Genomic DNA, 21,893 nt, shown 5'->3' with positions numbered 1-21,893 from the left:
TTGTCCTGTCTGTATCCAATGAAGTTTATGGTATATACCAACCATCCTGGTCAACCTCTGTCCAGCCTGTATCCCACCACCTCAGTGATATATATCAAACATCGAGTTCAACTTTCTGTCCAGCCTGTATCCCACCATCTCAATGATATATATCAATCATCTTATTCCACCTCAGTCCAGCCTGTATCCAATCACCTCAATGATGCATATCAAAAATCCTGTTCAACCTTTGTCCAGACTGTATCCCACTACTTCAATGATGTATATCAACCATCTTATACAACCTCTGTCCAGCATGCATCCCACCAACTCATTGATATATATTGACAATTGTGTTCAACCTCTGACTAGTCTATATCCCACAACCTCAATGATATATATCAGCCATCTTGTTCAACCCCTGTCCAGCCTCCATCCCATCATCTCAATGATATATATAAACCATTTTGTTCAACCTCTGTCCAGCCTGTATCCCACCACCTCAATGATATATATCAACCATCCTGTTCCACCTCTGTCCAGCCTGTATCCCACTCCTCAGTGATATATATCAAAAAGCTTGTTCAAACTTTGTCTAGTCTGTATCCCACCACTTCAATGATATATATCTCAACCATCTTGTTCAACCTCTGTCCGGCCTGTATCCCTCCACCTCAATGATATATATCGACAATCTTTTTCAACCTCAGTCCAGTCTGAATCCCACCACCTCAATGAAGTAGATCATCCATCTTCTACAACCTCTGTCCTGCCTGCACCCCACCAACTCAATGGTATATATCAAACATCTTGTTCAACTTTCTGCATAGCCTGTATCCCACCACCAGTGATATATATCAACCATCTTGTTCAACCACTGTCCAGTCTGTATCCCACCACCTCAATGATATATATCAACCAACTTGTTCAACCCCTGTCAAGCCTGCATCCCACCACCTCGATGATATATATCAACCAAAACGTTCAACCTCTGTCCAGTCTGTATCCCACCTCTTCAATGAGATATATCAACCATCTTGTTCAACCTCTGTATAGCCTGTATCCCACCACCTCAATGATATATATCAGCCATCTTGTTCAACCCCTGTCCAGTCTATAACCACCACCTCAATTATATATATCAATGATCTTGTTCAACCTCTGTCCAGCCTGTATCCCACCACCTCAATGATAAATATCAACCATCTTGTTCAACCTCTGCCCAGCCTGCATCACACCACCTCAATGATATATATCAAAAATATTGTTCAACCTCAGTCCAGTCTGTATCCCACCACCTCAATGATATATATCAAACATCTTGTTCAACCTCTGTCCAGTCTGTATCCCACCACCTCAATGATATATATCAACCAACTTGTTCAAACTCTGTCCAGCCTGCATCCCACCACCTCAATGATATATATCAACCAACTTGTTCAAACTCTGTCCAGCCTGCAGCCCACCACCTCAATGATATATATCAACCATCTTGTTCAACCACTGTCTAGCCTGTATCCCACCACCTCAATGATATATATATCAAAAATCTTGTTCAACCTCTGTCCAGCCTGCATCCCACCACCTCAATGATATATATCAACCATCTTGTTCATAACTCTGTCCAACCTATATCCCGCCACCTCAATGATATATATCAAAAATCTTGTTCAAACTTTGTCCAGTCTGTATCCCACCATCTCAATGATACATATAAAAGATCTTGTTCAACCTTTGTCCAGTCTGTATCCTGTCACGGTAGTGGTACATATCAACCATCTTGTTCAACCTCTGCCCAGCCTGCATCCCACCACCTCAATGATATATATCAACCAACTTGTTCAAACTCTGTCCAGCCTGCATCCCACCACCTCAATGATATATATCAACCATCTTGTTCAACCGCTGTCTGGCCTGTATCCCACCAACTCAATGATATATATTGACAATCTTGTTCAACCACAGTCCAGTCTGTATCCTACCACCTCAATGATGTATATCAGCCATCTTGTACAATCTCTGTCCAGCCTGCATCCCACCACCTCAATGATATATATTGACAATCGTGTTCAACCTCTGACTAGTCTATATCCCACCACATCAATGATATATATCAGCCATCTTGTTCAACCCCTGTCCAGTCTATAACAACCACCTCAATTATATATATCAATGATCTTGTTCAACCTGTCCAGCCTGTATCCCACCACCTCAATGATATATATCAACCATCTTGTTCAACCTCTGTATAGCCTGTATCCCACCACCTCAATGATATATATCAGCCATCTTGTTCAACCCCTGTCCAGTCTATAACCACCACCTCAATTATATATATCAATGATCTTGTTCAACCTCTGCCCAGCCTGCATCCCACCACCTCAATGATATATATCAAAAATATTGTTCAACCTCAGTCCAGTCTGTATCCCACCACCTCAATGATATATATCAAACATCTTGTTCAACCTCTGTCCAGTCTGTATCCCACCACCTCAATGATATATATCAACCAACTTGTTCAAACTCTGTCCAGCCTGCATCCCACCACCTCAATGATATATATCAACCAACTTGTTCAAACTCTGTCCAGCCTGCAGCCCACCACATCAATGATATATATCAACCATCTTGTTCAACCACTGTCTAGCCTGTATCCCACCACCTCAATGATATATATATCAAAAATCTTGTTCAACCTCTGTCCAGCCTGCATCCCACCACCTCAATGGCATCCCACCACCTCAATGATATATATCAACCATCTTGTTCATAACTCTGTCCAACCTATATCCCGCCACCTCAATGATATATATCAAAAATCTTGTTCAAACTTTGTCCAGTCTGTATCCCACCATCTCAATGATATATATAAAAGATCTTGTTCAACCTTTGTCCAGTCTGTATCCCGTCACGGTAGTGGTACATATCAACCATCTTGTTCAACCTCTGCCCAGCCTGCATCCCACCACCTCAATGATATATATCAACCAACTTGTTCAAACTCTGTCCAGCCTGCATCCCACCACCTCAATGATATATATCAACCATCTTGTTCAACCGCTGTCTGGCCTGTATCCCACCAACTCAATGATATATATTGACAATCTTGTTCAACCACAGTCCAGTCTGTATCCTACCACCTCAATGATGTATATCAGCCATCTTGTACAATCTCTGTCCAGCCTGCATCCCACCACCTCAATGATATATATTGACAATCGTGTTCAACCTCTGACTAGTCTATATCCCACCACATCAATGATATATATCAGCCATCTTGTTCAACCCCTGTCCAGTCTATAACAACCACCTCAATTATATATATCAATGATCTTGTTCAACCTGTCCAGCCTGTATCCCACCACCTCAATGATATATATCAACCATCTTGTTCAACCTCAGTCCAGTCTGTATCCCACCACCTCAATGATATATATCAAACATCTTGTTCAACCTCTGTCCAGTCTGTATCCCACCACCTCAATGATATATATCAACCAACTTGTTCAACCTCTGTCCAGCCTGTATCCCACCACCTCAATGATATATATCAAACATCTTGTTCAACCTCTGTCCAGTCTGTATCCCACCATCTCAATGATATATATCAACCATCTTGTTTAATCTCTGTCCTGCCTGTATCTGACCACTTCAATGATATATATCGACAATCATGTTCAACCTCAGGCCAGTCTGTATCCCACCACATCAATGATGTATGCTACCATCTTGTAGAAACTCTGTCCAGCCTGCATCCCACCAACTCAATGATATATATCAAACATCTTGTTCAACTTTCTGCATAGCCTGTATCCCACCACGTCAATGATATGTATCGACAATCTTGTTCAACCTCTGTCCAGTCTGTATCCCACCACTTCTGTGATATATATCAACCATCTTGTTCAACCTTTGTCCTGCTAGCCAGCCACCACCTCAATGATGTTTATCAATAGTCTCTCTTCTACCATTGTCTTCATTGTGAAGTCTTTGGCGTCACTGGGTTATTTATGAAATTGGTGTTTGTTACCTAGAATTACCAGTGGATTTATTGAATGCAGCATGAGCTAGGGTAAAGATAGCCACTACAATTTTAGTTTCAATGTTACCAACTGGCCGCTGTGTTAATCTTAGTCAGATGGAGACTCTCAGTGTTTAATGTTGAGTCTGTTATTTCCTTTTGGAGAGTCACTTTCTCTGTTGCCAAGAACAGCCCACAGGATCTGCAGGGAGGGCAGCACCTTTTTCTCTCTCTGGTCACTGATCCTCAGGGAGAGTAGTGGCCTCCAGAGCAGATATAACAGATTGATAGTGGGGTGGGGAGGATGTAGTGAACATTGATTGGTTGATTGATTGATTGATAGATACTTTATTCATCCCCAAGGGGAAATTCAACATTTTTCCAGTGTCCCATACACTTATTGTAGCAAAACTAATTACATACAGTATTTAACTCAGTATAAATATGATATGCATCTAAAATCACCCTCCCAAAAAGCATTAATAAATAACTTTTAAAAAGTTCTTAAATAGTTTACTAAAGTGCATTGAGTGGTAACTTAAGCTCAGTCCTTGACTGTATCGACAGTATTAACCCTGTGTTTGAATGAAGAGAAAGCTAATGAATGTGGGCATTACATTTGTGCAACTTTGTTCAGGCCGTCACAAACATCTTGTGATCAGTCAATAGTTGTGCATAATTTAAAGTCAAAAGAGAAAATGCTGGAACCGTTCAGCAGATTGTGCAGCAACTTGGACAGTCCCAGTTCTGATACTGGGTCTTCCACAGTTTCTCTTTCCGCATATCCAATTCGATGTAGTGGGTTTCCAGCACTTTACTTTCAATTTTCTATTAAAAGCATTTTATTCCTGTTAGTCTGCAGGAAATGTGATTGTTGTGTTGGGCTAGATCCCATTTTCTTCAACTCCCGATATGCCACCAGGTCTGAACCCACTGTAAGGACATTTGTATCTGACAGGATGCTGTATGAACCCGTGCCCTTCTCTGGTGCAGAGATCACCAACACCCCCTCCCCCTTCCCAATCTGCACCCACAGCCCATGCTGGTGACAGATGTCCCAGACTCTGGGAACGTGTAGCAAACTCAACGTTAACAGCAAGATTAGACAGTAAATAATATGAAGATAGTAGTGTTGCTTCCTGAAAGGACACATGAGCTGAGCTGTCTGATCCAATGGACCAGATCTTCCCTTGTTTTCAACTTAATTTGCCCCATGCCCAGCCTCCCTGGGTGACGCAGAATCTGATGACGTTCAGTACCCCATCCGCCCACTACCCTGGCAATCGCCCCACATCCTTCCCACCATTTAACCCACACCCGCACTTGTGACTGATCCCCTTCACCCACATTCACCACCCCAGCGAGGGGACCCACAGCTAACCGATCGCACAATCTGGCTCAGGCGCAAAACTAAAACTGGGGTTATGGGACCAGAGAGTCCAGAGTCTCTGGCCGTCCAACTCGGTCCCAGCCCTTTCGCACTGCAAGCTACCCTCAATTTACACAAACCCAAGATCAGCCCCTTCCTCATTGCCACCCAGACAGGAGTACCACCTGTTACGCCTGCAGCCCCCTCCTTTTTGAGAATCGCAGGATCGCTATTGATTTGGGTCAGGAGACCCAGGAAATGAGAGAGAGACGTTTGGAATGTCTAGACCCCCTGGCGATATAAAGCTACGGGAAACGGCCATTGTCTCTTGGAGACGGAATTGTGTATTAAAATACTGTGCTTCGAGGAAGCCCTCAAGCAAAGTGGGCTGATTGGTGGAGGGACTGCATCATCCCAACCTGATTGACATCTTAGACCCTGTGAGTCAGGATAAAAGAGGGTCTGTGGGAACAGCCCCTCAGACGCACCAGAGGAAACGCTAGCGATCCCGTAATAGCGAAAGCCGGTGGGAAGGCCACGTGCGTCCGTTTCCATTTGCCCCGGAATTGGTGGGCCTTTACCATGGAAGAACGGTTTTTAGCTAACAACGGGGAAATCAACTCCCAGCGACTCTCGAAGGATTGACATCATAAAAGGACTGGGCAAGTTTTAACCTGTCTTTCTCTCCAACCAAAAAGCTGCAGCTTGAATGAACTAAAGTGACTTTTATATTTCCATCGGACAATACATTATCCCCTAGACAACGATAAATACTGTTAAAAATAGTACCATCAGACTTCAATGGACCTCTCTATCTTTGCTGGTAAGTGACCCAGTTACGGGGTACGTAACACACCGACAACAGCTGGGGTTGGCGCCACGTCTGCACTGGTTCACCGTGGCACTGCCCATGTCTGGAGGCTGCATGGTCAGAACGTTTTGCTGTCCAGTTCTTTCACATCAACTCCATCCAAACCATCTTGGGCAAACTTTAATGACCAACAAACTTAATTCCTCTCAGTGATCAGCAAGAATGATTCACTCACTTTTAGAGGATGAGAATGCTATGGTCGACATTGTCAAAGTGTTTAGTTTCCCAGGAGACCTCGACCATGGATGAAAGGTTTTCTGTTACTTGATGTAATCTATGCTTACCCTGCTGGCAATTCCAGTTAGCATCAATAAAACTGTTGTTTATGAAAATCCTAAACAACGAGACTCTGCAGTGACTGCAGCCACTCCATCCCAGAGCAGATCACCCTGGACAGTCCTCCCCTCTGATGACGCATTGATCAGATTGCGCATGCTCGTATTCCCGGATGTGGTTTCGGTGAAAGGCGCATTCCCATCCCAGGGCGGGGAGCCGGGGGCTGGATCCCTGACTGCAGGGCAAAGACATAAAGTTCTCATCGGTGAGTATTGTGTCCAGTCCCCAGTGAAGAGTTCTGATGCAGGGCAGTGAGTCCCATTAACTCACTGAAATTGGCGGCCTTCGCCCCACTTCCTGGACTGACACCTATCGGGTTCGGAACCTTCACAGCAAACAGCCTGGGATGAGACCCTGTTGTTCTGCTGCTCCGTTGGACGGGGATGAGGTGATGACCCCAGGGCCACACCTATATTTTGTCTGTTTGGACAAGGCAGTGATGGGTAGGGAATATGTTTTCCCTGATTCCATTCCACTCTTATGACCTTCAAAATGCAGCCAATGTTTCGGGGTATATGACCCATTTATGTGAGAATTTAAGCCTCCCTGCAGAATTTCCAAAGCAGCAACCAACACCCTCCACCAGTCACGGGATCATGTGTCCCCCTCTGATTTTACCGCAGATCTGCAGTATCTGCAGGTTTGATTTTGAAGCCGCGCCCGATGATGCAACAATCACTTTGCGCATTTTCACAGTCCCTGGATGAGCGCTGGCTTCTTTTCATTTTGTGTTGGTATGTCTGTGGGGTCAGGATTGGAAGAGGACCCCTCACCCCATGGGGCGGGAGCCGGGGGGATGGATCATCAGCACAGTGTTGAATTAAGTACAGCACGAGGCAGGGTGAAAGGAGCCATTAAAACTTTATATCAATTCAGTATTTAATTTAATTAACTTTAATTAAATTCAGTATATGAAGTAAAGCTTTGTTATTGGCTTTTTCAGTTATTTTTGATGATTCATTACTCAGTAACAGCCCATGAAGGAGTGCTGCATGTTATTTTTGTTATCTGATTACTGCCCCTCAGTGAAGAGACCAGTGACCTCAGGATGTAACAGATTGACTGTGAGGTGGGGAGGTGGGGAAGGATGTTGTGAACGTTGACTGTATCAACTCTATTGGAATGAAGAGAAAACTAAAGAATATGGGCATTGCAAAATCTGTTCAGGACATCACAAGCATTGTGAAATCAGTTGATGTTTGCGCATTGTTTAAAATTAAAAAGAGAAATTACTGGAAATTCTGTGAGACTCCCAGCTTCCCAGATAACCACATCTGCAACAGGTGCACCAAGCTGCAACCCCTCAGAGAATGAGTTAAGGAACTGGAGCTGCATCTGGATGTCATTTGCCTCATACAGGAGTCTGAAAAATTTCCTAGTAAATAGTGAAGATTATCGTAGATTATAGGCGATCTAAATGGACAGAGGAGTCTTAAATAGGTTACCAAAACAAACATGAGCAGTAACGGTCTCATGCAGAGATTCTTCACTACAACACCATCTAGTAATTTTGTGTCATCTACGAACTTACCAGTCAAGCCTTGTGCATTCATTCCAAATGGCTGAGGCCAGGATGGGAATGGGGCCATAACAGGAAATTGAGAACATCTCGGTGGGCACTGTGGTCATCATGGTCTCGAAGGGTCTGTATCTGTGCTCTGTTGCTTTTTGTTACAGGGTGTGTCAGATATCACTGAACAGACATGCTGTGAAAGTTGATGTTAACAGCGAAAGCGCAGTCCCTCAGCCAACTGCAGCTCTGATACAGGGAATGGAGATGCTGTCATTTTAAAAATTAATCATGTTCTCTCCCCCCTCTCTCTCCCCCCCCTCTCTCTCTCCCCCCCCCTCTCTCTCCCCCCCCCCTCTCTCTCCCCCCCCCCCTCTCTCCCCCCCTCTCTCTCTCCCCCCCCTCTCTCTCCCCCCCTCTCTCTCTCCCCCCCTCTCTCTCTCCCCCCCTCTCTCTCTCCCCCCCTCTCTCTCTCCCCCCCTCTCTCTCTCTCCCCCTCTCTCTCCCCCTCCCTCTCTCTCTCCCCTTGTTTATCACTCAGGGCATCGCCAGCAGGTGGAGCTGTCCCGCACCTCGGCCAAAGTGTAAACAAGACGACTACGATCAACAATCGTCAGTCAGAATCAGAATGGCTACAGGTATGTTCACTGGGGTCTTTATAATTAAACTTCTGTCCTGTTGGTGCACAGTACATCAGATGAAGAAACTTTGAGAGATGCTAATGGAGGCAGAGAAAAGTTTCATTAAACAGAGTCATTGAATCCCTTGGTAAAGAGGCCTTGAGTAATCAATCAAACCAACAACTAGTTCCAGCGCAGGGACCTGACAGTGGTGATGGTCAAATCAGTCCGCTCACCGCGGAAAGCTTTACCTGAGTGAAGGAGGCAAGAGATCCTGCATCAGGTGGTTGTGAGTGAAACACAGACAGGAATGCGACTGCGGGCTTGAGGGTTATATAAAAGTCCAGGGTCATGGTCTGTTTCACCTCTAGACGGGCCCTGTGGTGTAAGACATTTCTGACTTTCATTTATAAAACCCAACCCCAGATGATAGGAACATTTCCAGGAATTCAGAGTTTGTGTGAGAACAGAGCATTTCAGGGTTTGAAAGGGCAGCTATTAAGACACCCCCCCCCCCCCCATTTCATCAGCTGCTGCACAAACATGAGGGGAGTTTCTGAAATCGAGAACATGGCCGCTCACTGTAGATAAACTTGTGCCCTGCTTTGGTGTTTCATACCCTACTGAATGTCTGGGCTGTGGACAAATATTGAGATGATCAATATCAAATTCCTGAATTCAAATTCCTTGGATCTCTGATGGGAAACTCAGTAAAGCCAATGACAAACTGTCTCTGTTTCCTGTAGGCATTGTGATTGTGCTCAACTCTGTGATTCCAGGTGGAATAAAACAATGATTATAGCCAGGAAATGGGTCCCTCAGCCTAGCTTGTCCCATTTTTCCTGCAGCTTTCCCCAAATTTCCCTCCTAGACTTCTTTTATTCTTTTTTGCTGCCCATATTTTCACAGCTTTGTAATTTTAGTTGTGTTTTCAGCCTCCACAGCTGCTTGCAATTTATACACATCAGCCTCCATGTGAAAAAAATGTCCCTTCAGTCCCTTTTAAATCTCTGCCCTCGAGTCTCAGACTTCCCTACCCTGGGAAAAGGACTATGACCATCTAATCTATCTACACCCTAATTATTTTATGTATGTGTGTGTGGACACACTTCAAGCTCCCGTGCTCCATGGAAAACTGTCCCTGCCGATCCATGTAACACAAAGCCCAACACCCACGTCCAGTAACATTTTGTCAACCTCCACTACACTCTTTCCAGCTTAAACACATGACAATCATCATCCAGGGAACAGCGGAACCCAGCGGGCCAGGCATCAAGGGCCTCAAGGTAATGGTCAGTCTGTGACCCGGGGACAAGACGGTGTGTGACAAAGCAAACGGAGAACATGTGATCCAGGGGATTGGACAGAGTGTGATCCATTGGCTGGTCTGTGAGTGACACAGGTGACTGGACAGTTTCTGACCCAGGGAGATTTTTGATTGTGGAAGATAATCCTGATGATATTTGTCGGTATCACCTGTTGCCGTTACATTATTATCCCCTGGTCATCAATGTGTTCAACTACTGCATAGCCAGTGAACAGTATTACAGTGTCTGTCCTGTTCTTTTTCTGGGAATGGATGTGTTGGGATGGTCACCTGGCTGAAAGTCTGGTTCACATTCTTCAGCACAGTCCCACTCCAAATATGATCAGCCAAAGTCTCAACTCCATGGCACCCATTGTGACTCCTTGTTCATGTATAACTCATTCTAAACCTGCAATTCATTTATTTCAGGTGGGAAATTAAATCAGGTACACAAAGTACTCAAGAGGATTTTACCAGGCGGATCATCGAGGGAAGATGATCGGGACATGGGAAGCCAGGTACCAAAGCAGGGTCAGATTGAGAGCAATGTCCCAATGGAATGCGGTCCTGCCGCAGAGGAGGAGGAGCAAATTCAGCCCCGAAACAGTGACGTCAGAGACAGTGATCAGGACCCCGGAACCGGCACAAGTGAGGCGACTGTCTGTCAGCCCAGAGACAGAGCTGTCAGAGACACCCATCAGGACCCTGGAAACAGCACAAGTGAGGCGACTGTCTGTCAACTCAGAAGCTCATCAAATACGGAATTGTCACGTCCCCAACAAAGAATGGGTAAGTGAAATATGAGGCTGATGTGTTCACAGGATGTGGCAGGGAGGAGGAAGAATGTGATTCCTTGTTGGAGGGTTGTTCAGAGGAGAGGTGGATGTGTGGATGAGGGACAAGTGGTGTAGTGAGGGACGCGTTATTCCACTACAGGAAATGTACTATCTGTGCTGAGGAGTTCCCGGATGTGTATCAGAGGAAATGCAGCTGTCCAGATCAAAGGCTACTTCCAGGATATGAATTAAGGAAAATGTATTCGCCAGAATGCAGAAAGCATCTCTGGGAAACGACGATCATTGACAGTCCCAACATTTATTGCCCATCTTAAACTGAAATCGGTGAGTGGGTGGGACGGTGGGAGAGACAGGTTTCTAGTGAATGTGGTCCTTCTGGGAACATCATGCACGGCGCATTGATGAGTCGGTTTTAAAGCCAGTGTCGGAGATTGGGAATAAATCCGTGTTTCCAGCTGAAGGCAGATGAACACTGAGGTTCAAGACATGACTGGTTTGTTGAGTTGGATGAGAGCCGTGCAGACAAGCAATATTTGAATTTGTGTCTACATTCTCTTTTTATATTCGCAGAGCCAGAGTTTACAATCTCCGACCTCCTGGCAGAGGGGGGTGAATATCGACTGTACCAACTGACAAAGTTCTACAGGGACAAACTAGAACAAGCGATTGAAGAAAAGGTTGAAAGACTTGGTTGGATGTTGACAAAGGAAGGACATTTCAGTAGAGAAGAAAATGAGGTGAGTGTAGTTTGTGTATTGTCACCGAACTGCTGGGAATATTGGCCAAAATTAATCTCCTTCACATTCTAGTTCTACATGACAATGGAGACTTTGATCTCTGACTTGTCCTCAGCAGATGTTGTTTCAGCTGTTAAGGTGGGGAGCACTGGGAACTGCAGGTCCAGCGTCACCTTTTCCTCTCACACCTGCTGTATTTATCAGTGTGGTCCAAGTGCAGTGTCTGCATATCTGGACCGTTGAACAGGTACTCGGTCTAAAATGAATTTCGCAACTTTACAGGATTGTCGGTCAAATTCATCTCAGCTCATTAATCCAGGATGAATATGAAACAATCAGATTGTAAATTGGACCAACTGGATTCACCTCTGTACCTGAGGGAGGGAGGGAACCACAGCTGAGTTCCCAAACAATGACTGGCTGACTTGTCATAGTCATAGAAAAGTACAGCACAGAAACAGGCCCTTTGGCCCATCTATTTCATACCGGACTACTTAAACAGCCTATTCCCATTGACCTGCACTGGGCCCTGGCACTCTATACCCTTAATATTCATATATCTATCCTGACATCTCTTAACCGCTTGTATCACTTGTGCTGCTAGCTCGTTCCACACTCTCACCACCTCCTGAGTGAAGATGTTCCCCCTCATGTACCCGTTGAACTTTTCACCTTTCATCTGTAACCCTCGGGTTCCGTCGGCTGCGTCAGTCTAGGGAAGAAACTCTGGCCCCACCAAACGTTTGAGATTGAGGTGCAAAACCTCCTGTTTGTGTGGATACTACGTGATTTGTTCCCCTGTTACAAATCAGTACCACGAAAGAAGAGACAGTACAACACATATGTGATTTAGCTTTATAGTTCTTAATTTGACTAACGGCTAAAGTAAAACAAAAAGAAAAGGGATCATTTTAATGAGACAGTCTAATGTGCACATGCTGGTGCTCACGGTTTCCCTTACGCTGGTCCTCCATCGATTTCCCTGGCCTCGTTGACTCCCGGTCGCACTGGAAGTCCACTCCTTTCTGTTGTCTACAACCTCTCCTTTCTCGCATCTTCTTTCTCCATCTTCTGCTGAACAAAAGACCCATATTGCCTCGGTGTTGGGCAAACAGCATGTAAGCACCCTCTCCTTGCCTGACGGTTCACATTCCTAAGCACCTGTTATCGCTAACCATAGCCCAAGCACAGCTTCTACAGAAAGACAATCACATTAGCAGTGAAACCTTTCCCAGAGTGTTACACATCCTTTACTGAAGACTTCTTGTTGTAGTACTTCTATATTTAAGTGCAAAATGCCTGCTTACATTTACGCTATCAATACACCTCATAATTTTGTGTAGCTCTATCAAATATCCCTTTAATCTTCTGCGTTCCAAGGCACAAAGTCCTAACCTGTTCAATCTTTTCTTATAACCCAAGTCCTCCAGTCCCGGTAACTGTTGTAAATTTTCTCTGTACTCTTTCAACCTTCTTTACATCTGTCCTATAAGTAGGTGACTGGAACTGCACACAATACACACAATTAGGCCTCACCAACGTGTTCAACATCATATCCCATCTCCTGTACTCAATATTTTCATTTATAAAGGCTAATATGCCAAATATTTTCTTTCCGATCTATCTACCTTTGCTGCCAGTTTTAATGAAGTGTGGACCAGTATTCCCCGATCACTATGCTCTACCGCACTCCTCAGTTCCCTACAGGTCAGTGTGTAAGATCGACCCTTCCAAAGTGCAACATGTCACACTTGTCTGCATTAAATTGCATCAGCAATTTTCTACCCATTTCTCGGCTGGTTTAGACACCACTGCAAGCTTTGGTAGTGTCCCTTACTCTCCACTACACATCCCCACTCTTGGTGTCATCCGCAAATTTGCTAATCCAATTAACAACATTTTCATCCAGATCATTGACATCGATGACGCATAACAACGGACCAAACACTGATCCCTGTGGCACCGCATGAGTTATAAACTCCAATCAGAATTGCAAAAGTCTACAACCACTCTCTGTCTTCCAAAAAGCCAATGTCTAATCCAGTTTACCAGTTTACCTTGAATGCTGAGCAACTGACCTTCCTTGAACCTCCAATGCGGTACCTGTCAAATGTCATGCTAAAGTCCATGTAGACAACATCCACTTCCATCGATTCACCAATTTTCCCAGCATCTTCCTGGAAAAACTTAAGATTGGTTAGAGATGAACTACCATGCACAAAGCTGATATGCATGACCCCAAAACTCAATAGCCTATCCTAAAAGGGCATATATATCAGACGAGCCTTTTGGTTAGCTATTTTACATTATTAGTTAGCCTAGCTTCACATTTCATATTCACTCTACTTATGGGTTTTTGGTTGCTTTCTGCTGGTTAGTAAAAGCTTCCCAGTCCACCAGCTTTCCGCTATATTTTGCTATGTTCTCTGCCCTCTCGTTTGCTTTTGTGCTGCATTGACTTCCTCATCAGCCACGGTTGATCATCCTTCCTCCGGTATAATTTTTTATCTTTGGGATTATCTGTCCTGCACCTTCCGATTTTCTCCCAGAAACTCCAGCCATCCCTGCTCTGCCATTGTCCCTGCTAGTGTTCTCTTCCAATTTATTTTTGCCCAGCTCCTCTCTCATGCCTCTGTAATTCCTTTATTCCACTGTAACATGGATACATCTAACTTTACCTTCTTTCTCTCAAACTGCAGTGCGCATGCTGCTATTTTATGATCACTGCCTCTTCAGGATTTATTTACCTTAGGCTCCCCAATCAAATCTGATGCAATACACAACACCGAATCCAGATCCACCTTTCCTATAGTGGGCTAAACCATAGGCTTCTCTCACAAACCATCTCCTAGGCATTCTATAAATTCGCTCACTTGGGACTCAACACCGACCTGATTTTCCAAAGCTACCTGCCTATTGAAATTCCCCATGGCTATTTTAACACTGAGTTCTGTACATGCCTCTTCTCTCTCCCACTGGAATTAGTAGCCCACATCCTGGGGGCTTTTAAGAGGCCTGTATATCACTTTAACCAGGGTCAGTTTTCCAATGCAGTTTCTTAACATCTGCATCATTCCATCCAATATCACCTCTTTCTAAGGACTTTTCTTCTTTTTGACACCAGAGTCAACCCAACCCTTTCACCTTCCTGCCTATCCTTTCAATTAAATATTTATCCTTGGATGTGAACACCCAGCTATGATCTTCTTTCAGCCATGATTGAGTCATGATCGCAATCCATTTTCTTTTGCTGTCTCGTTCTCCCCTCTCTTCTGGTTGAAGTAATGTTGCACATTGATAGATCGAGGAAATTAATCAAGTTGTATCTACTGCAAGGCGTCAATAAATCCTTATTCATACACACTATTGATTTAGAATTTCCTTCGGTTACTATTTCTCTGTTAATGACTGAACCCAGAGAGGATGAGGCAGCAGCCCAGTGACTGCATCTGTTTTGACGTCACTGGGACCATGAACAGATATTTTCCTCCACATTCTCCGTGTCTGTCTGTCTGTCTGCTCCACAATAAATACATTGTTTCCTTTTACAGAAAGTCACTGAACTGACAGAGAAGGGAGACCGGACAGAGAGTTCCAGACTCTTCCTCAGTTTGGTGATGGGCAAAGGCTCCCGGGCCCAGAGGGCGATGTGGGAATCCTTTGTGACATGGAGGACTGAGTTACTGAAGTTGGACAGAATCCTGAGGGAAATACAAGAGCTCGGTATGTTAAAAACACTCACTGAACACAAAGGCACATTGAAATAAATTTTAGTCATTTAAGTTCTGTTTTCATGAACTTATTTTGATTTAAACAGGTCCTGATTCACAGAGATACATGAACATTGCCCAAGGATTATCTGAGTTACCCACTCAACTGATTGGTGAGTGATGAAACGCACAGTTCAAATCACGACTCAAATGTTAGACTGTGTCTTGTCAAAACCTTGAATATTTACCATCAATCACTTGCTGCTCTATGGATTCAGGTTACAATTCAGGGAATGCATTTTTATTAATCCAGCTGTTGGTTCTGCTGAAGCCTTCACTCCAGGTCCTGATGCTCTGGGAATGCCCACACACTCGAGGAAGTCTCCTGATACACTGCATCATCCAGTCCAGGTGACTATTCTATCTTCAAACCTTTCATCTTCCAGAGCACCTTCTCCATTGTAATAGAACTGCACTCCTGTCCACCTGAAATGCTTGGCATTTTGGCAGACTCTGTTGTCTTCCACAGAGCTTGTCTGCCATTTCCCTTTCACCCATTACTACATCTCCAGCATCATTTCCCAGCGGTCCGATATCCACCCTCTCCTCCTGATACACTGTGTCATTCAGTCCAATGACACTCCCTATCTACAGACCTATCAGATACCAACGCACCTTCTCCGTTGTAATGGCAACTACACTCAATTATGTCCGTGGATGCTCTTTGCATTTTGTAATTCTGCTAGTGACTTCCACAGAGTTTGTCTGACATTTCCTTTTCACCGATTACTACAACTACAACATCGTTTTTCAGCAGTCCGATAGCTACCCTCTCCTTGTTTTTACTCTTTACTTATCTGGGAAGGAAAAAAAAATAAACTTTGGCATCCTCACTTATATTATTGACCATATCCTTTCATTTGCTTCACAGTCATGTATTTCTCAGAGCATCTGTAACATAGTTGCCTCTGATCTGACCTAGACTGTAAATTCCAGGCACCTACCACCCTGTGAAAAAACTACCCATAAGTGCTGTAAATTTACCCCATCTCATCTTAACCAAATGCCCTCTGGTATTAGATATCTGCTCTATGTGGAAAAACAAAATAAATATAGGCTGCTTACCAAACCCTTATCTCTAAATCTTACACATTTTTGTCAGACCTCTAACCAAATTCCAGAGTAAACAAACCAAGTTTATCAAGTTACTCTGCTTGTCTCACACGCCACTGAATCCAGGAAACACCCTGATGAACCTGTTCTGCACCCTCTCCAATCCTTCCAAGAGCTGGACAATCGTAAGTGAATACAATACTCCAGATGCTCCCTAAAACCATAAGACTAAAATTGTAACATCATGCAACTCATCACTAATCACCCTTCACTTAGATAACCACAATATCCTTACAGAAGAGCAGAAAGAGCAGAAGAGCAGAAAGGCCATCAGGGTATGAATGGATTAAAGGAAAAACTGACAGTAGATTATGTAATTCTGTATCAAGCCTGGAGAAAGCAGAAATCTTCCAATGTTATATTGTCTATCAAAAAATATTTGATTCTGTCCCTCTCATGGTTAAATTCCTAATATATACAAAAATTCACCCAATACTTCTGAAGTTTCCACATCTGATGAAGCATTGGCATGCCATAATTACCCTATTAACAACCAAAAAGGAACAACCATTTTCAAAATAAATGGAGGCATTTTCCAGACAGTCTCATTAAGCCCGCTAAGGTTTTGTCTGGATTTAAACCCATTCTGTAATTTACCGAAACAGACTAGCGTCGGGTATCAAATCAGGGAAAAAAATCAAATGGATTATAGCTTGACACAGGGATGATTTGAGATCAGTTGCCTTGCATCATTAAAGCTACAACAATGAATTCAAATAAGGGAACTAATTTCCAAAGATACAAAACGTGAACTTTACATGAGAAAAGTACAGAACATTAAACATAAAGATGCAGTAGAGCCAGTATGATATGAAACAGAGCATCCCTTAAAGGATGCAATTTAATGTGGATAACTGTGAGGTTATCCACTTTGATAGCAAGAACAGGAAAATAGATTATTATCTGAATGGTGGCCGATTAGGAAAAGGGGAGGTGCAGCGAGACCTGGGTGTCATGGTACACCAGTCATTGAAGGTGTGCATGCAGGTATAGCAGGCGGTGAAAAAGGCAAATGGTAAAAAAGGTAAATTTGCTATGTTGCCATTCATAGCGAATGGATTTGAGTACAGGAGCAAGGTGGTTCTGCTGCAGTTGTAGAAGGTCTTGGTGAGAGCGCACCTAGAGTATTGTGTGCAGTTTTGGCCCCTAATCTGAAGCAAGACATCCTTGCCATAGAAGGAATACAAAGAAGGTTCACCAGATTGACTGGGTCGACTAGGCTTATACTCACTGGAATTTAGAAGATTGAGGGGGGATCTAATTGAAACATATAAAATTCTAAAGGGATTGGACAGGCTAGATGCAGAAAGATTGTTCCTGATGTTGAGGAAGTCCAGACCGAGGGGTCACAATGAAAGGATAAAGGGGAAGCCTTTTAGGACCGAGATGAGGAAAAACTTCTTCACACAGAGTGGTGAATCTGTGGAATTCCCTGCCACAGGAAACAGTAGAGTCCGGTTCATTGGCTATATTTAAGAGGGAGTTAGATATGGCCCTTGTGGCTAAAGGGATCAGGGGGTATGGAGAGAAAGCAGGTACAGTGTTCTGAGTTGGATGATCAGCTCTGTTCATACTGAATGACGGTGCAGGCTCGAAGAGCCGAACGGCCTACTCCTGCACATGTTTTCTATGTTTCTATGTTTTTCATCAGGTTACAATACCACCAAAGGATGAATATGAAATATAGAAGTATATTTAGGATATCAACAAGCTAAGAAAATAGTCATTGTCTGATAAAGGAAAATCTTTCAACAAAATTTCCTTTAAGATTGAATTTACTTCAAGCCCAAAGAAAATCTGAATTTACATCAAGGCTGAAGAAAATCTTCCAAACAGAACTGAACAGTAAAAATTTAACAAAGATACTAAACACTCCCTATGCCCGTATTGACGTATTCATTTGGTATAATATCCTGGTCTGAAACGGATCTGGAAAATATGCAAAGAAAAATAAAAAGTAAAATAGCAATTTTTAGAAAACACCATGTTCACTCGAGTGCTCTTAGATTAACATGAACTAGGACAGTATGAGGAAGATGAATAATCGAACTAAAAAATGACACAGATAAAAGTTCACAATCGGGTTTAATATCACTGACATATGTAGTGAAAATTGTTTTTATGCGCCAGCACAATTGCCGTAAACTGTGTGTATTGAGCGTGTATCTATGTATAAATTGTAAAAATAGAATTTACCAACATGAATTAATCAGTCTGATGACCTGGTGGAAAAAGCTGTCCCGGAGCCTGTTGGTCTTAGTTTTTATGCTGTGGTACCATTTCCCGGATGGTAGTAGCTGGAACAGTTAGTGGTTGTTGTGACTTGGGTCCAGAATGATCCTTTGGGCCCTTTTTACACACCTATCTCAATAAATGTCCTGAATAGCGGGAAGTTCACATCTACAGATGTGCTGGGCTGTCCACACCACTCTCTGCAGAGTCCTGCGATTGAGAGAAGTACAGTTCATGTACCAGACAGTGGTGCAGCCTGTCATGATGCTGATAATTGTGCTCCTGTAGAAGGTCCTTGGGATTTTAGGGCCCCATCCCTAACTTCATCAAACGTCTGAGGTGAAAGAGACACTGTTGTGCCTTTCTCACCACACAGCCGTTATGTACAGACCACGTGAGATCCTCAATGATGTGTATCCTGAGGAACTTAAAGCTCTTCACCCACTCACCCCAGATCCATTGACATCAATAGGTGTCAGCCTGTCTCCATTCCTCATGTTTTTGCGACATTGCAACCAGCTTTGTTTTTGCAACATTGAGGGAGAGGCTGTTTCCCTGACACCACTGTGTTGGGGTGATGACTTCTTCTCTGTGGGCTGCCTCATTATTAATTGAGATTCGGCCAACCTGTGTAGTGTCATCAGCAAATTTCATTAGTGGATTGGATCTGTGGCTGGGGACACAGTCATGCGTATACAGAGCTAAAAGGAGGGAGATTAGGACCCAGCCCAGAGGGGCACCTATTTTGAGGGTCAGAGGGGCAGAGGTGAGGGAGCCCATTCTTACCACCTGCCGGCGATCTGACAGGAAGTCCATGGTCCACTTGCACAAGGCAGGGTGAAGGCCGAGGTCTCTGAGCTTCTTGTAGAGTCTGGAGGGAATTCTGGTGTTGAATGCTGAACTGTACAGCAAGAACAGCATTCTCACATAAGCACCCATCTTCTCCAGATATTTAAGGAAGTGTGCAGAGCAGTGACTATTGTATCATCTGTCGATCGGTTGTGTCAGTAGGTGAATTGTAGTGTGTCCAGTGTGGGTGACAGCATGCTGCAGATGTAGTCCATGACCAGCCTGTCAAAGCATTTGCTTATCATTGAGGTGAGTGCGACAGGATGCCAAACGTTCAGACATGTTACCTTGGTCTTTTTATCTCGAGGGACAATGGTGGATGTTTTGAAGTAGGGGGCATTCTACACTGGGAGGGGGAGAGATTTGAAATGTTTCTAACCACACACGCCATTTGTGTCATGCAAAACGCGAGTAACCGCCCTGAGATGCCGACCGGTCCCACAACCTTGAGACTTGTCCACTCATTGGAAACACCTGCGAATTTCAGCCTCAGAGATGACCAAGGTGCAGGTCGCATTGTCGGCTGTCCTCTAGGGCTCAGTGTTGGCGATATCGAACCGAGCATAGAAAGATTTGGCTCCTCTGGGAGGGAGGCAGCAATGTTGGCAGCACCACTGTGCTTAGATTTGAAGTCCGCGATGGTTGCCATAAGCCATATTTGCCACATTACCGTATGCTGTGTGTGTTGTTCAAGAGTTGTGCCTGGATATTGTCCCTGTATTGTTGTTTCACTGCCTTGATGATTTTGCACAGATTGGATCTGAATTTCTTGAGCTCCTGATGATTACCGGCAATGTAGGCTGTCCATCGCGCGTTAAGTGCTGTTTGCATGGAACTGATCATCCAGGGCTTCTGGTTTGGGTTGATCTGATGAATTTCTGGGGGATGTTGTTATTAAATAGCTGTGATAATAACAGCTGTGAACTCCCTCGGCCGCCAGAAAGGTTTACACAGCAGCACCAGGCACTCCAGAACCGGGGAACAAAAGGATTTGAGGGCACGGACATTCCAGTGTTCCAGCAAGCATCAGTGACCATGAAGCATACCCTAAATCCTCTTCTCTTCCCCAATAGGTTTATATATTCTGGATCTGCAGACCCGGGAGCAGTTGGGACACAGGGACAGCTGGGATGCAAGTGCTTGGGTAGTTGGATCCTTCTTACATTTCATCTTTTCTTCAGCAGTAGCTCTTCTGAATTCCTCAAAATTCTTGGCTTTGCCATGGATCAGCTGCTGCCACTCTTTGATCTCCATATTTGCCTGATACAGCCTCTGCTTAATTTGGTCCTTGTGCCTTTTGTACGGGCACCACAATCTCTCTTGCCCTGAGAGAGTTCTCCGTGGAGTACTGATTTTGGTAACCTGGAGTTCTCCATGTGAGGCATGTGTCCTGTCCATTGGAGCAGGCTGAGCAGCAAAGTGGCTTCAGGGCTTGGAAGTTCAGCATATCTAGCTATACTTGTCTGTGTGATTATATGAAATATTATATTAAATAAGTTGTGCAGAAATAGAAATAAAAAAAGAGATTACTGTGGCACTATTGATGGGTTCAATGACCACTCAGAAATTTGATGGCATAGGAGAAGTTGTTCCTGAATCACTAAGTGTGTGCCTACTCCAATCCTGTGCAGTATTCCCCATGAACCAGACGGTGATGCAGCCAGTTACAATGCTGTCCAAGTTATACCTGTAGAAATATTCGAGTGATATTGGAAACTCCTAACTGTTGTGCCTTCTTTATAGCTGCATGGATATATCGGATCCAGGTTAGATACTCACATCAGATATTGACACCCAGGAATTTGAAATTGCTCTGTCTCCACTTCAATCCCTCTGTGGACTATTGTGTTGAGTTCCCTCATCTTGCCTTTTCTGACATCTAGAATTAGCTGATTTATTTTCATCAACGCAAGCAGGATTCTGCTCTCCATACAAGCATATGCAATTCTGATAAAGGGTACACATCACTGAAAGGAAATGTAAGTATAACCCATATGCAGATGATACTAAGGTCGGTGGTGTTGTGGATAATGAAGTAGGTTTTCAAAGCTTGCAGAGAGACTTAGGCCAGTTAGAAGAGTGGGCTGAACGATGGCAGATGGAGTTTAATGCTGATAAGTGTGAGGTGCCGCATTTTGGTAGGACTAATCAAAATAGGACATACATGGTAAATGATAGGGCATTGAGGAATGCAGCGGAACAGAATGATGTATAGTTCCCTGAAGATAGAATCTCATGTGGATAGGGTGGTGAAGAAAACTTTTGGTATGCTGGCCTTTATAAATCAGAGCATTGAGTTTAGGAGTTGGGATGTAATGTTAAAATTGTACAAGGCATTGGTGAGGCCAAATTTGGAGTCTTGTGTACAGTTCTCATCACT

At 43.9% G+C, this 21,893-nt stretch overlaps 1 protein-coding gene across 1 annotated transcript in view; it reads left to right on the top strand.

Moving 5' to 3' along the window:
- The first annotated feature begins 10,504 nt into the window (after positions 1-10,504).
- LOC132386454 (NACHT, LRR and PYD domains-containing protein 3-like) overlaps positions 10,505-21,893 on the top strand; it is a 43,342-nt gene continuing 31,953 nt past the window's right edge. The window contains exons 1-4 of the mRNA XM_059958744.1: positions 10,505-10,804; positions 11,383-11,549; positions 15,101-15,272; positions 15,367-15,421. Coding sequence (XP_059814727.1) covers positions 10,522-10,804; positions 11,383-11,549; positions 15,101-15,272; positions 15,367-15,421 — 677 coding nt within the window. The 5' untranslated portion in view covers positions 10,505-10,521. The remainder of the gene's footprint in view (positions 10,805-11,382; positions 11,550-15,100; positions 15,273-15,366; positions 15,422-21,893) is intronic.

The sequence above is a fragment of the Hypanus sabinus genome, unplaced genomic scaffold, assembly GCF_030144855.1.
Source record: "Hypanus sabinus isolate sHypSab1 unplaced genomic scaffold, sHypSab1.hap1 scaffold_117, whole genome shotgun sequence".
Classification (NCBI taxonomy): Eukaryota; Metazoa; Chordata; class Chondrichthyes; order Myliobatiformes; family Dasyatidae; genus Hypanus; species Hypanus sabinus.
The sequence above is the reverse complement of the archived record's forward strand: the minus strand, read 5'-3'. Positions and strand labels throughout refer to the sequence as shown.